The following is a 12,722-nucleotide window of genomic DNA, read 5'->3' as shown; positions in this document are numbered from 1 at the left end:
TTATTACCTAACATGGCCTGCATGAGGAGTTTACAACCTAGTATCACACACACAGTGCAGTGCTGTCTTCCCCAGACTACCGACAGCTCGTGTCTCTGCAGCTAATTAAAATTTTGTCAAACAGCAGCAATGCCAAATTAACAAGGATCTCATCAGTTTCACTGGTGCGCTTTAGAAGCCACACCACAATTTATGTTTTCCCAGTGTGACTCTTAGGAAGAACTTGGAAATAGAGGCTAGGTAGGGAGTAGAAAAGGAGAGACTTATTTGCTCATTTCCACTCCCACACTGCAGAAGACTGAAGGATAGAAGAGCAGAAACTTGGCCAGTAGGATCTGTGTGGGGGAGATGATTTCTTCCAGCAATTTCAGAGGTGTAAAGCGTCATATTTATAAAGAAAGATAAAATATGTACTTGCTGGATGCTCATATTGAAGACTGACTCTGCCTGGGGACTTTAAGGATACCATCCTGGTAGAAATCCCATATCCTACCTCTCCCTAGCAGCTGTGCTTCTCATGAAGGCACAAGCACTGGACTCCGCTAATGGAGCTACTCCCACCCTTGCATTTCCTACCTCTAGCTAGTAGATCTAGTCCTCCTGCTAGTAATTACTAGGTACACTTTCCCAAGACTTACAAATAAACAAGTAGCAGCAAATTTTAAATGGCCGAAATTTCCAAGGATAACACATAAATTGCACCTGCAAGATCTGCACACCCAATGGGTAACAATGCACGTGCTCAGTAGGCTTAGCAGCCTCCTTCCCTCATCTCTGGGGAACAGTCACTAGCAGGATCTTGTTGGGAAAAGTATGGAAGCTTCCAGACCCATGTCTCACTCCCCAAAGCGGCCTGCACCAGCTACAACAGAAGGTACCACATGGGTTAAGTCGGGGTCTTCCGACTCTTTATGGATGGAGAGGAATCTGCCTGAGGCATCTGGCTAAGCAGCTTCCCATCCTCTGTGAACAGCATGAGCCAGAGCAGCTGTCAGAGTTGTCACAGCCTCCAGAAATCTTCACTTGACTCTGAAAACTTGGGCTCTGGATAGGTTTTTCCTCATTCACTATATTGTTACTGGCTTTTGGTCCTATCTATTGCAAATTCTCACTTGCCCCAGCTCATTCCACAAGTTCAACCTCCCTCCCTTCCTCCTCAGTTCAATCTCATTTCCATACAGTTCTGCTCTTCCTCTGCCATTTCCTCTGTTACTCTCACAATCCCATCCTATCTCCCACCTCAATTCCAATGAGTAATCCTTCCTATCAAAACAAAGACACTAAAATTTAGCTATCATCACCCTGATCAGTTTGCATATATGCTATCACCTTTTCCTCCACCCTTTATCTTTTTAGCTTTTAAGAGTATAAGTGCTTTGAGCAAGTGATCAGCAATGTAACATGTTCTTGGAAGTTAAAGCTAGACAGATTCAGGTTAGAAATAATGAGCATATTCTTAACAGTGATGGTAATTAACCACTGGAACAACTTACCATGGGTTCCGGTAGTTTCTCCATCACACAAAATCTAAATGAAGATTGGATTTTTTTCTAGACAATAAGCTCTAATTTAACGACAGCTATTGGACTTGAACCAGGATTTTAACTGAGGGATGTGTTATGCAGGAGGTGAGACTTAATGATCACAACAGTGCCTTCTGGTCTTAAGAAGCTATAAATCTATGACTTTCAGTGTTTGGACAGTGCCTAGCAAGTTATGGGCATTACCATAATATAAAAATACAATTCTCTGTTTTGCCTACAAAATTGTGAGTTGTGTGTTTGCAATGACTGCCAATATTGCACAAAACTTAATACTCCATCCATAGAAAAGTCTGAATTTTCCAGGATAGGGCAATGCACACGGACATGACTTCCAGAGCTGCTTTGACTTCACTACTGGACTGAAACCGTTGCTAAGCTCCACAGAGAAATTTGGGGATCAGGGTGAGAATTTTTTGGACCTTGACACATGGCAAAGTCTGTTGCCAAAGTTGCAGAACCAGAAAAGAAAGCAGTTGCACAGCAACAGCACAATTAAATTTCAAGTTTTAAACAAGAAAAGGCTTCATTACATGGTAATTGCTCTGGGGCAGGGACTGTCATCTTTGTTATCTGAGTTGACAGCACCTAGCACAATAGGTCCCTTGCTCTTGATTGAAGTTCCTAGGCACTACCACACAATGAATAAGTAGCCAACAACTATTGGATAAAGCTTCCTCCCAAATATATAAAACTAGGGTTTTAGTTTAGTTATGGAAGGATTTTCTCCCCCTCCCTCTGCTGATCTTGATTTTCAAAGAAGTATTTTTTCAGCTAGACAATTAAATAGAATTTCCAAGATGATTCTTAGCAGGGCACCAGCAACTGGAGTTAAACACTAATTAAGCTTCAAGTAAAAATTGAAAAAAAGAGTCGTCTCTTCATTAAACACAACACTTTCATTGCAAGGAAATACATTTAGAATGAGTCACATGTTTTAGAGGTCTGGAGGTCACAGATGCTTACTCAACTGACTATCCCCATCTAATTAGAAGATTGAAACGCTCCCCCCCGCCCACAATCCCATTGTACTCTTATAGTTCTATCTCTGACCACAGAAAGACACAGTTGCAGGCAATAGCATTTGTCCAAATGCAACAAAAGGAACTGGTATCAAGGAATTCCAGAAAAAAAGGAGAGGTGACACAGCACCAGAGGTCTCAGTTTCCCCCCAGCCAGAAATACTGAACTCAAAAGTATTAGAAACTGTAAATGAAGTGACTGAACGTGATGATGGACCACAGTGAAGCCAAGTAATAATAAAACCCCCTAGCAACAAAGAACTGAGAGAGAAAAATGTTGATTAAAATGTGATTCAACTCTGAGAATGGTGCATTTAGTAAACAAAGGCATTCTCTATATGTAGTCAGGTAAGAACCCATTACTTTAATAAATAAATATTTTACTGCTTTTTACTCATTAACACTGCAGAATCAGCATAGCTAAGAAAGAGAGTAAGACAGAGTCTATTTCCTTCTTATCTGTTTGGAACTTAGCAAACAATTCCATTACACCTATATAGCAGTGAGGTGGGTTGCCTTGGTATTGCTGAGGGGATAATTTGGCGTACAGAATCTTTTTTCTTATGCATCATCACTAGAAACAAAATCTGGTTTCATTCTCATCCTGGAATCCAAATTTGTGCAGAGCTGGCAGTTAAAAAACAAAAAAGAATTTTTTTAGCTGTGTATCGAAGTCACTGAGAGACAATGAATCAAACTCCACAATGTCTTTTACAGTTACTTTTCAGAGAAGATCTATTTATAGGAACTCTTAGTTTAGACTTGATCAGATTAATATAACTGTCTGTCTGAACTATACTTACGGCTGAGTGAAGTCACGAGTAATGAAGTCTGAACTCTTGAAGAGGAGGAAGATGTCACTGAGGGTTTTACATTTCAGAGAACTATTCATTGCTATCCAATAGGCATCCTAAACAAGAAGGAATTATATCATTTGAAATGCACCTTTACGTGACTTATCAATAGCTGACCTACAACTACAGTAACTCCTCACTTAAAGTCATCCCAGTTAACGTCATTTCGTTGTTACATTGCTGATCAATTAGGGAACATGCTCGTTTAAAGTTGTGCAATGCTCCCTTCTGATGTCGTTTGGCAGCCACCTGCTTTGTCCACTGCTTGCAGGAAGAGCAGCCCATTGCAGCTAGCTGGTGGGGGCTTGGAACCAGGGTGGACTGGCAGCACCCCCATCAGCTTCCTGCTCCCCTAAGTTCCCTGTGCAGCAGCTGTCCAGCAGGCTATCAATTGCTGGCAGTCCAGCTGTCCCTCCCCCCACTGCCATGTGCTGCTCCTGCCCTCTGCCTTGGAGCTGCTCCCCGGATCCTCTTGCTTGCTGTGGGGGGAGGGGCGGAAGGGAGGCAGAGGGAGGCTAATGTCAGGGTATCCCCCTCCTCCCTGCTCCTGCACCCCGCTTACCCCATCTTCCATAGAGCAGGGGGGACACAGGACAAGGCTCAGGATGGAGGAAGCTCGCTGGCAGCAGCTGCAGTTTCAGCAAGCTGATCTAATTAACAAGGCAGTGTACTTTAGGATTAGCGTACTTAAAGGGGAAATGAGAATTTCTCCCTCTCACACAAACACGGTGTGTGTCTGTCTGCAATGTTGTCTCCCCTCCCTCCATTCCTGCTGCCCTGTAGAATGTGAGAGTTAACCCTTGAGGGCTCAGACAATTGTTAGTTCATCATTTAGCAGTAAGGCATTCCCTGGGAAATATCCCACCCTCTGACTTCTCCACCTCAACCAAGCTTCACAATCAATCATCATCACTGTGTACCAGTATTAAATTGTTTGTTTAAAACTTGTTTTTTATACACGCGCACACATAGTATATTAGTGTTTTTGTCAGCGTCTCGCTTAGAGTCGCATTTTTCAGGAACATAACTACAACGTTAAGTGAGGAGTTACTGTACTGCACACCATTTTGAAGTACACCTCTACTCTGATATAATGTGACCCAATATAACACGAATTCAGATATAACGCAGTAAAGCAGCATTCCGAGGGGAGAGGCTGCACACTCCGGCAGATCAAAGCAAGTTCGATATAACGCAGTTTCACCTACAACACGGTAAGATTTTTTGGCTCCCGAGGACAGCGTTATATCAAGGTAGAGGTATATGAGTTGACAAGCAGGACTACAAAGATAGACAACTGATTTTGGCAGGAATTTCTCTTCTGATCATGAGCACATGACTCAATGAAGCTACTGTTCTGTGCATGGACACCTACTGAAATCAGTGCAAATCAGAATAGGAACAAGTCTTTTCTTCAGTATTTCCAAGCAATTTCCTGGGTCCTTGGGGCAGAAATTCCCTTTAGGAATCTGACAGGAGAACTTTAGGGTAAACTAACATTAAGAATCAAATTTTTAGACATGTTTTAAACTAAAAAGGACAGAACGAAGAACGTATTTTATATCCTGACAACACAGCAAGTTTAAACAGACAGCTAGGTTTTTTCTTCTTATTTTTTTGTGAGAGGTGGGAGATGTGATGGGGAGATGGAGAGGAGGGGAGAAGATTTTTTTTTTTTTTTAAAGACTGATTTTTCTCTAAGCAAAAAATACTGAAGTATGTGAATTATGGAGAAACCACAATAAGCAAAGCAGTGCCTGTTGCCTATCAGTAAAAACCTTTTTAGACTACTACATTTAAAATAATCTTTACACTATTCATCGGAATTTTAATCTCATAACACTTTGTTTTGACAAAGAAAAGCAATTCAATTATCTACATATCTCAGAATTGTCTTGGCAAAGAAGAGCTAAAGTTCCTGCTAAGCTGTATATATTCTAGACCTTAATTCTAGACATTTTTATTTTCTCTACAAACCACTAATAAGTGCTTATCAAATGAAGAGAACAGCTGAATGTTTGGAAAGGATGTGCATACTGTACCTCTTCCCATATAAATTCCAGCTCACGAAACAGTACCAGGGTGATGCAATGCTGTACTACATCAGAGTGTGCAACTCGACTGCACCAAATTGTACTGCAGAAGCACTCCACTGAGAACTCTGCTACTGCACCAGACTCCGTCAGTGCAGTTACTCTCCTCCCATGTCCCAGACACATCAAAGAGTTGATTACAACAAATTCTGTTAAAACATTTAGGATTTAATCAGTGTTCTTACCCTTGGAGCACTCCAGTTGAGCTTCGGGAAGACACTGCCCCCCAGGGAAGCGATAGCTTCTTGAACTTTAAGTGCAAACTCAGGGAATTCTGGTGCCTAAATGGAGAACAGAAGGTAATTCACATTCAATCAGGAAAAAGGTTAGCTTTAGAAATATAATTAAGGATGTAAATTACAGCTGCAACAGATTCATATGCAAATTCAGTATTACCATTCAAAAACCATGAGGCAGGCTCCAAAAATCATGAGATTTTAAATGAATTTTTATTTTCTGGTGCTTGAACCTTTGCAGTACATGTTTTCAAGCTTCTCTCTGTAATAATGAGGGCTAGAAACTTACTTGTTTTTTAAAATGAAAACTCAGATTCCTGGGGCTTTAGAAAAAAAATATATCACAAGACTGATGATAAAATCATGAGAACTGGCCACACTGCAAGTCAAACAAATAAGCAACTTTTAAAGAGACACTTGTAGGTTAAGTCAAGACAATAGATGATAATGAAACATTTGACAAGATTAGAATTTTTTTCATACTGGTTTTAGACATTTCAAACAATGATCTTTTTTTGGGGGGGGGAGGAAAGGGGGCTTTAGACTTTCCCCTGAAAAATTTGCAACCCAAATATTGTAGCATTATGCCAAGGTATGAAAGCTAGAAAGTGAAACAATAAAGAAAACTGGTCTAATTTCAGCGTTGAAACTGATACAAGTGCAAAAGTAAACAAACCAATTAAATAACAAGATATGCATCAGATCTTAACACCTAACAAAACTTAAACTTATTTTATTAGGAATATATATATGTGTATTTTGTGTGTGTATATTTTATGTATATATATTATATATACAAAATATACACACTTTTTAATATATATCACTTAACATGACAACATCCCTGTAGAGAAGAGCAAATCTTAAAACTTCTATATACACAATCCCAGATCCTACTCTCCCAGCTGTTCTGCATCTGAAGTTAATACAACTTCATGCAATGTGGCTCCCCCTGATGGGAAACAGCTTGTAGGGCTGGGGCCTTGAAGATGCTCTTTAGTAATATGTGTTAACTTGCACCAAGAGAATAGACTGTGCTGGGAATCTTTGGCTTTGAAAAAGAATGTGATGCTTGTTTAAAAATAAGTGATTTACTGTATAGTAGAACACCAAAAATAGAAAAAAAAATCCTTCATGATGCTACAAGCACTATTACTGTGGGTGGCTGGCACAGAGGAAGGATTAAATCTCTGCCCTTCAAAAGAATATCAAAGACTTGTGGACATTTGCCAAAGATTTTTCATCCTGAAGAATAAATAAATGATGTCATAGTAAGCAGTGTTTAGAAAATGCTATTTCCATCAACGTTTATATAAAATGCATCTCAAAAACAACACCTAGGTTAAAGCTAAGCTAAGATCTTTCTCCTCCCCTCGCATCCCACACTGCAAATAAAATCTTACATCCACAAGAATATTTTATCCTTTTTTAGTTTCTCCCAACACGATATCCCACCAAACCACTTAAAAAAAATTCCCCACTTAAGTGGAATGATTTAAGTTGTACTTAGCTTCATATGTTCTGAGTTTTTACTTACCGCATTTTTTAGTTTTCAAGAGGAATCATACTTGAAGTTCCCCCCCCCCCCGCCACAACTCTGCCCCAAAAAACCTGAACAAGCAATTTTTTGCACCATCGAGTTACTTTTCAAGGTCCCCTCCGGAGACTATCACCGAGGGATAGCTGGGAACATTGATGCTCTGTCACTTTGTGGGCATGCAATCTGATCAGCAAGAAGGTGCTGGGAGGTGATGGGACATGCTCAGTGTGGATGGCATCTTCTGAGCTTTTAGCAGCCAAAATCTCAACTGAGCATGTGCGAACTGCGATTTTCAGACTCAGAATGCCAAATTCAGGCAGCAAAGGCCGTACTCTGGAACTAGGGCAAAACTGGTCATATTTCATGTCCCTGCTCCAATGCACAGTAACGTTAGGAATTTGCAATAAAAATGATTGTACACATTGTTTAACATAAGCAAAACACACTAGTCCCTAACTTTGTTGTGAAAAATTACTGAGCCGTTCCATTGTACTATGCACCATACCAAAACAATACAAAAGAAGTTCTTGCCCCAGAGAGCTCATAACCTAGGACAAAATTAGATCATCCAGAATCTTTAAAAGAAATTAGGAACTGATGGACTGAAACCAGCTTCAAAGAATCAACTTTGCAAAAACCACCTTTTTGCAGAACTCATGCTGTGAACTAGTCAGACACCAAAAGAAGTCTTTTAAACCTGTTTTTCCTGTGTTTTCTCAATGTAAGAGCACTCACGCTGCTTTTATAACCATTAGTAAAGCAACGCCAGACGAGACCACTGGATCATCTAGTCTGACCTGATGTATATCACAAGCCACCACCACCACCCACACACTAAACCAAACAACTGAAATTAGACCAAAATTCACCTCTACCCTGATATAACGCGACCCAATATAACACGAATTCAGATATAACGCAGTAAAGAAGTGCTGGGGAGCTGCACACTCCGGCGGATCAAAGCAAGGTCAATATAACACAGTAAGATTTTTTGGCTCCTGAGGACAGCATTATATCGGGGTAGAGGTGTATTACAGCCCTCAGGGGACTAAACTATTATGTGTCATAGGCAGAGAAAAGGGGTGACTCAGGCCCCTGAAATGGCAGGGAATTAAGTGGGAGTGGGATATATCCAGACGATTCTGGCAAGTGACCTGCAGCCACATGCTGCTGAGAAAGGCAAAACCACGCCAAGCAGAATGGCAGGCCAGTGTTGGGGAAGCTTGTGTTGGCAACGTGCCTGTGCTGTATAGTGCCTGACCTGTGGACAGAGGACTGAATTCTATCGCGCCGTCAGTCTGGCCCCTTTTACCAGCATTCAGTTTAATCCCTCACCGTTGCCTCTCCCAGACTTCCCCTCCCTAGGTTACCCTGGAAGATCACTGTGATTCAAACTCCTTGAATCTTAAAACAGAGAGGAAAATTCACCTTCCTCCCTCCTTCTCTCTCCCCCTCCCAGACTCTCCCTGAGAGAGACAGTAATCCTAACACAGAGAGAAAATTAACCTCTCTCTCCCCCTTCCCTCCTTTCTCCCCACCAATTCCCTGGTGGATCCAGACCCAGTCCCCTGGGGTCTCACCAGAATAAAAAAAAAAAAACAATCAGGTTCTTAAACAAGAAAAGCTTTTAATTAAAGAAAGAAAAAACAGTAAAAATTATCTTTGTAAATTTAAGATGGAATATGTTACAGGGTCTTTCGCTATAGACACCAGGAATACCCTCCCAGCCTAAGTATACAAGTACAAATTAAAATCCTTTCAGCAAAATAAAAATTTGAACTCCTTCCAGCCAAATACACATTTGCAAATAAAAAAAACAAACATAAGCCTAACTCGCCTTATCTATCTAGTACTTACTATTCTGGACATATAAGAGACTGTATCAGAGAGATTGGAGAGAAACCTGGTTGCATGTCTGGTCGCTCTCAGAACCCAGAGAGAACAACCACCAAAAACTAACAGCACACACACAAAAACTTCCCTCCCTCAAGATTTGAAAGTATCCTGTCCCCTGATTGGTCCTCTGATCAGGAGACAGCCAGGCTCACTGGACTTGTTAACCCTTTACAGGCAAAAGAGACAAGAAGTACTCCTGTTCTATTAACCCTTAACTATCCGTTTATGACAGGCCCATTTCACCTGCACATCTACTAATGTAATATATGCCATCATGTGCCAGCAATGCCCCTCTGCCATGTACATTGGCCAAACCAGACAGTCTCTACGTAAAAGAATAAATGGACACAAATCAGACATCAGGAATGGTAACATACAAAAGCCAGTAGGAGAACACTTCAATCTCCCTGGACATTCAACAACAGATTTTAAAATATCAGAGGGGTAACCGTGTTAGTCTAGATCTGTAAAAGCAGCAAAGGATCCTGTGGGACCTTGTAGACTAACAGACGTTTTGGAGCATGAGCTTTCGTGGGGGAATACCCACTTCGTCGGATGCACGAAGCGGGTATTCACCCAAGAAAGCTCATGCTCCAAAACGTCTGTTAGTCTACAAGGTGCCACAGGATTCTTTGCTGCTTTTACAGATTTTAAAATAACCACTCTTCAACAACAACAAAACTTCAAAAACAGACTTCAAAGAGAAACTGCAGAACTAAAATTCATTTGCAAACTTTACACCATTAATTTGGGATTGAATGGGGACTGGGAATGGCTGGCTCACTACACAAGCAATTTTCCCTCTCTTGGTATTGACACCTCCTCATCAATTATCGGGAGTGGACCACATCCACCTTGACTGAATTGGCCTTGTCAACACTGGTTCCCCACTTGTAAGCTAACTCCCTTCTTTTCATGTGCCAGTATATTTATGCCTGTATCTGTAATTTTTACTCCATGAACCTGAAGAAGTGGGGGTTTTTACTCATGAAAGCTTATGCCCAAATAAATCTGTTAGTCTTTAAGGTGCCACCAGACTCCTTGTTATTATTTCTTTTGTTTATCATTTTTACAGTGCAAACATTTGTAATAAAAATATATACCCTTTGATTTCAATTACAACACAGAATACAATATATATGAAAATGTAGAAAAATATCCAAAATATTTAATAAATTTCAGTTGGTATTCTATTGTTTAACAGTGTGATTAACACTGTGATTAATTGTGATTAATTTTCTTAAGCGCGATTAATTTTTTTGAGTTAATCATGTGAGTTACCTGCGACTAATCGACAGCCCTAGTAATTACATCAGAAAGACATATTTTAAAAGGGCATAAGAGCATACAAAAATCAGTGATTTGTTCAAGACAAATAAATCTCCTGAAACACAATGAGGGGCAGAGAGGAAAAACAAAAGTATACACATCAGAGTTAAAATCCTAGTCCCACTGAGTTCAATGGAGAATTGCCATTGACTTCAACTAGGCCAGGATTTTACTCACTAAGTTGTAAGATCATATAACTCAGATCTTAATAAATGTATAAAAATTAATCAGTTTTACTTTAAGTAGCATAAAGAATCATAGTTATGCAATCAAAACATCTTAATACTGAAACAGAAAAAGCAACATACAAACCATTAACCCTGCTTCCTCATATTTCCAGCCTAGGAAAGCTTGCCATTTCTCAAAAATCGGAACACATATACCTCTTGACCTTTATATAATATAAGCTTTTCTACCAATATTAATCCTCTAACTCTGATACAGCCTCTTGTAACGGTAACCCAAATAGAAAAACTAAGGTGATGAACTCCAATCCATAGCCTGGACATGATGCTTCGCTGGTCAAAACTGGCATAGTTTCACTGCAGTCAGTGGAGTTACACCAATTTACACCCCTTTGTTGGATACAGCATTTTCTGAATGTACTTTCTTTGACTGTAATTATGAGATCTGATTCAACAGTCAGACATTATTTGCACAGCACTGTAAACAAAACATGACACTTTACAAAGGTAAAATGCAACGAACCACACACAAAATCCCTGGTCTGAACAATTTACAATCTAAGGCACCAATCTGAAAAAGACATACGTGTGTAAATAGCTCCACTGAAATCAACAGACACTACTCACAAGAGTAAAGTTAAACACGTATATGTCTCTATAGACTCAAAATGCAAAGCTGTAAACTCTAAGTGAACATATAAGCTATTTAGAGCAGGGACCAGGACACGTACAGTGCTTAATACAATTATTCTTGTGGGGAATTCTGCGACACTGCATGCACACATATTTCACGTGCCATGCATATTTTTATTTATTACGATTATTATTATTTTACAGAAAATAGCTTTTGCTGAAAAGTTGCTGCCCACAGAGAGTGCTATAGCACTAGAATACAACAGCCGCTCCTGGCAAGCCCCAGCTATGATAGGGAAGAGAAAGAGCCTGCGTTCTTCACCGTGCCTGTTGAACCAGGTCAGGAGACAGGAGATATGGGAAGTCAGATAGGGTGGGGCTGCTAGGGGGGGTCAGACAGGGACTCATAAGGGCTAGAGCGAGAGGACAGACTGGGGCAGGGGCTGAATGGGAATGTAGGTGCAGGGCCACAGGGGGAGATAGATGCAGAGCCACATGGGTGGACGGGGTGCAGAGCTACAGAGGGAAGGCTCTGTGGGGGCACAGAGACATGAGGACAGGGGGTGCGGGGCACATGGGCAGAGGGGGTGCAGAGCTATAGGAGGAAGGGGCTGTGTGGGAGCACAGACACATGGGGACAGGGGCTGCAGGTACACATGTATATGAGGGGAGGGGACTGGCTGAGGGGGGTGGCTGTGACACATGGACAGAGGGGGAGGGGTTGCAGAGCTACAGGGGGAATGGGGCTGGCTGAGTGGAGGCACAGAGACACAGGGGAAGAGGGTGCACAGACACACAGGGAAGGGGGAGAGGGTGTCTGAGTGGGGGTGGAGGGACACACGGGAGTGCAGGGTCACATGGGACAGGAGCAGATATGCCTGACTGAATGGGAGGGGATAGGGGTCAGCCAGGATCTGCCTGAGGGATGCTCCCTAATAATCCCTCCCCATCACCCTGCCCAGAAAAACCTGTTCCATATTTTTCCCACTCATACCCAACAAACCTTCAAGGTCATACCCAGGCTCCTTCTCAGCAATTATTTCCCTCTCCCACAGCTCCTCCAATACCCCTGACTCCCCGAAGCCTTTGCAGTGCTTTTGAGAGGTGTGGAAAATACGGTTCTGTACTGTAGTTTAAATGAATTATTACTCAAAGTTCTGTATTAATATCGCTAGTAAGGAATCTATTTGTCAAAACACACTTCCTGAATCTTTTTTGTTGTCTATATTGTTAGAGACATACTTTCTGACAGGTATTTAGAAATAAGTTATCAAAATAATTGAAACTGGTGTCAAATAACACAACATAATCACAAATAAAATATGCAGAATTTTAAAATACTGTGTGCAGAATTTTTAATTTTTTGTTGCAGAATCCCCCAGGAGTAAACAAT

The 12,722-nt window shown here is 41.0% G+C and overlaps 1 protein-coding gene across 2 annotated transcripts in view; it reads right to left on the bottom strand.

Annotated features, from left to right (window-relative positions):
- CDC123 (cell division cycle 123) overlaps positions 1-12,722 on the bottom strand; it is an 82,874-nt gene that overhangs the window by 61,410 nt on the left and 8,742 nt on the right. For both annotated transcript variants that reach the window (XM_050936984.1, XM_050936985.1), the window contains exons 5-6: positions 5,696-5,791; positions 3,367-3,473 (exon numbers count right to left, since the gene is read on the bottom strand). In XM_050936984.1, coding sequence (XP_050792941.1) covers positions 3,367-3,473; positions 5,696-5,791 — 203 coding nt within the window. The remainder of the gene's footprint in view (positions 1-3,366; positions 3,474-5,695; positions 5,792-12,722) is intronic.

This window comes from Gopherus flavomarginatus, chromosome 1 (assembly GCF_025201925.1).
Source record: "Gopherus flavomarginatus isolate rGopFla2 chromosome 1, rGopFla2.mat.asm, whole genome shotgun sequence".
In the NCBI taxonomy this organism is placed as follows: domain Eukaryota; kingdom Metazoa; phylum Chordata; order Testudines; family Testudinidae; genus Gopherus; species Gopherus flavomarginatus.
This window is presented reverse-complemented; position numbering and strand designations above follow the sequence as displayed.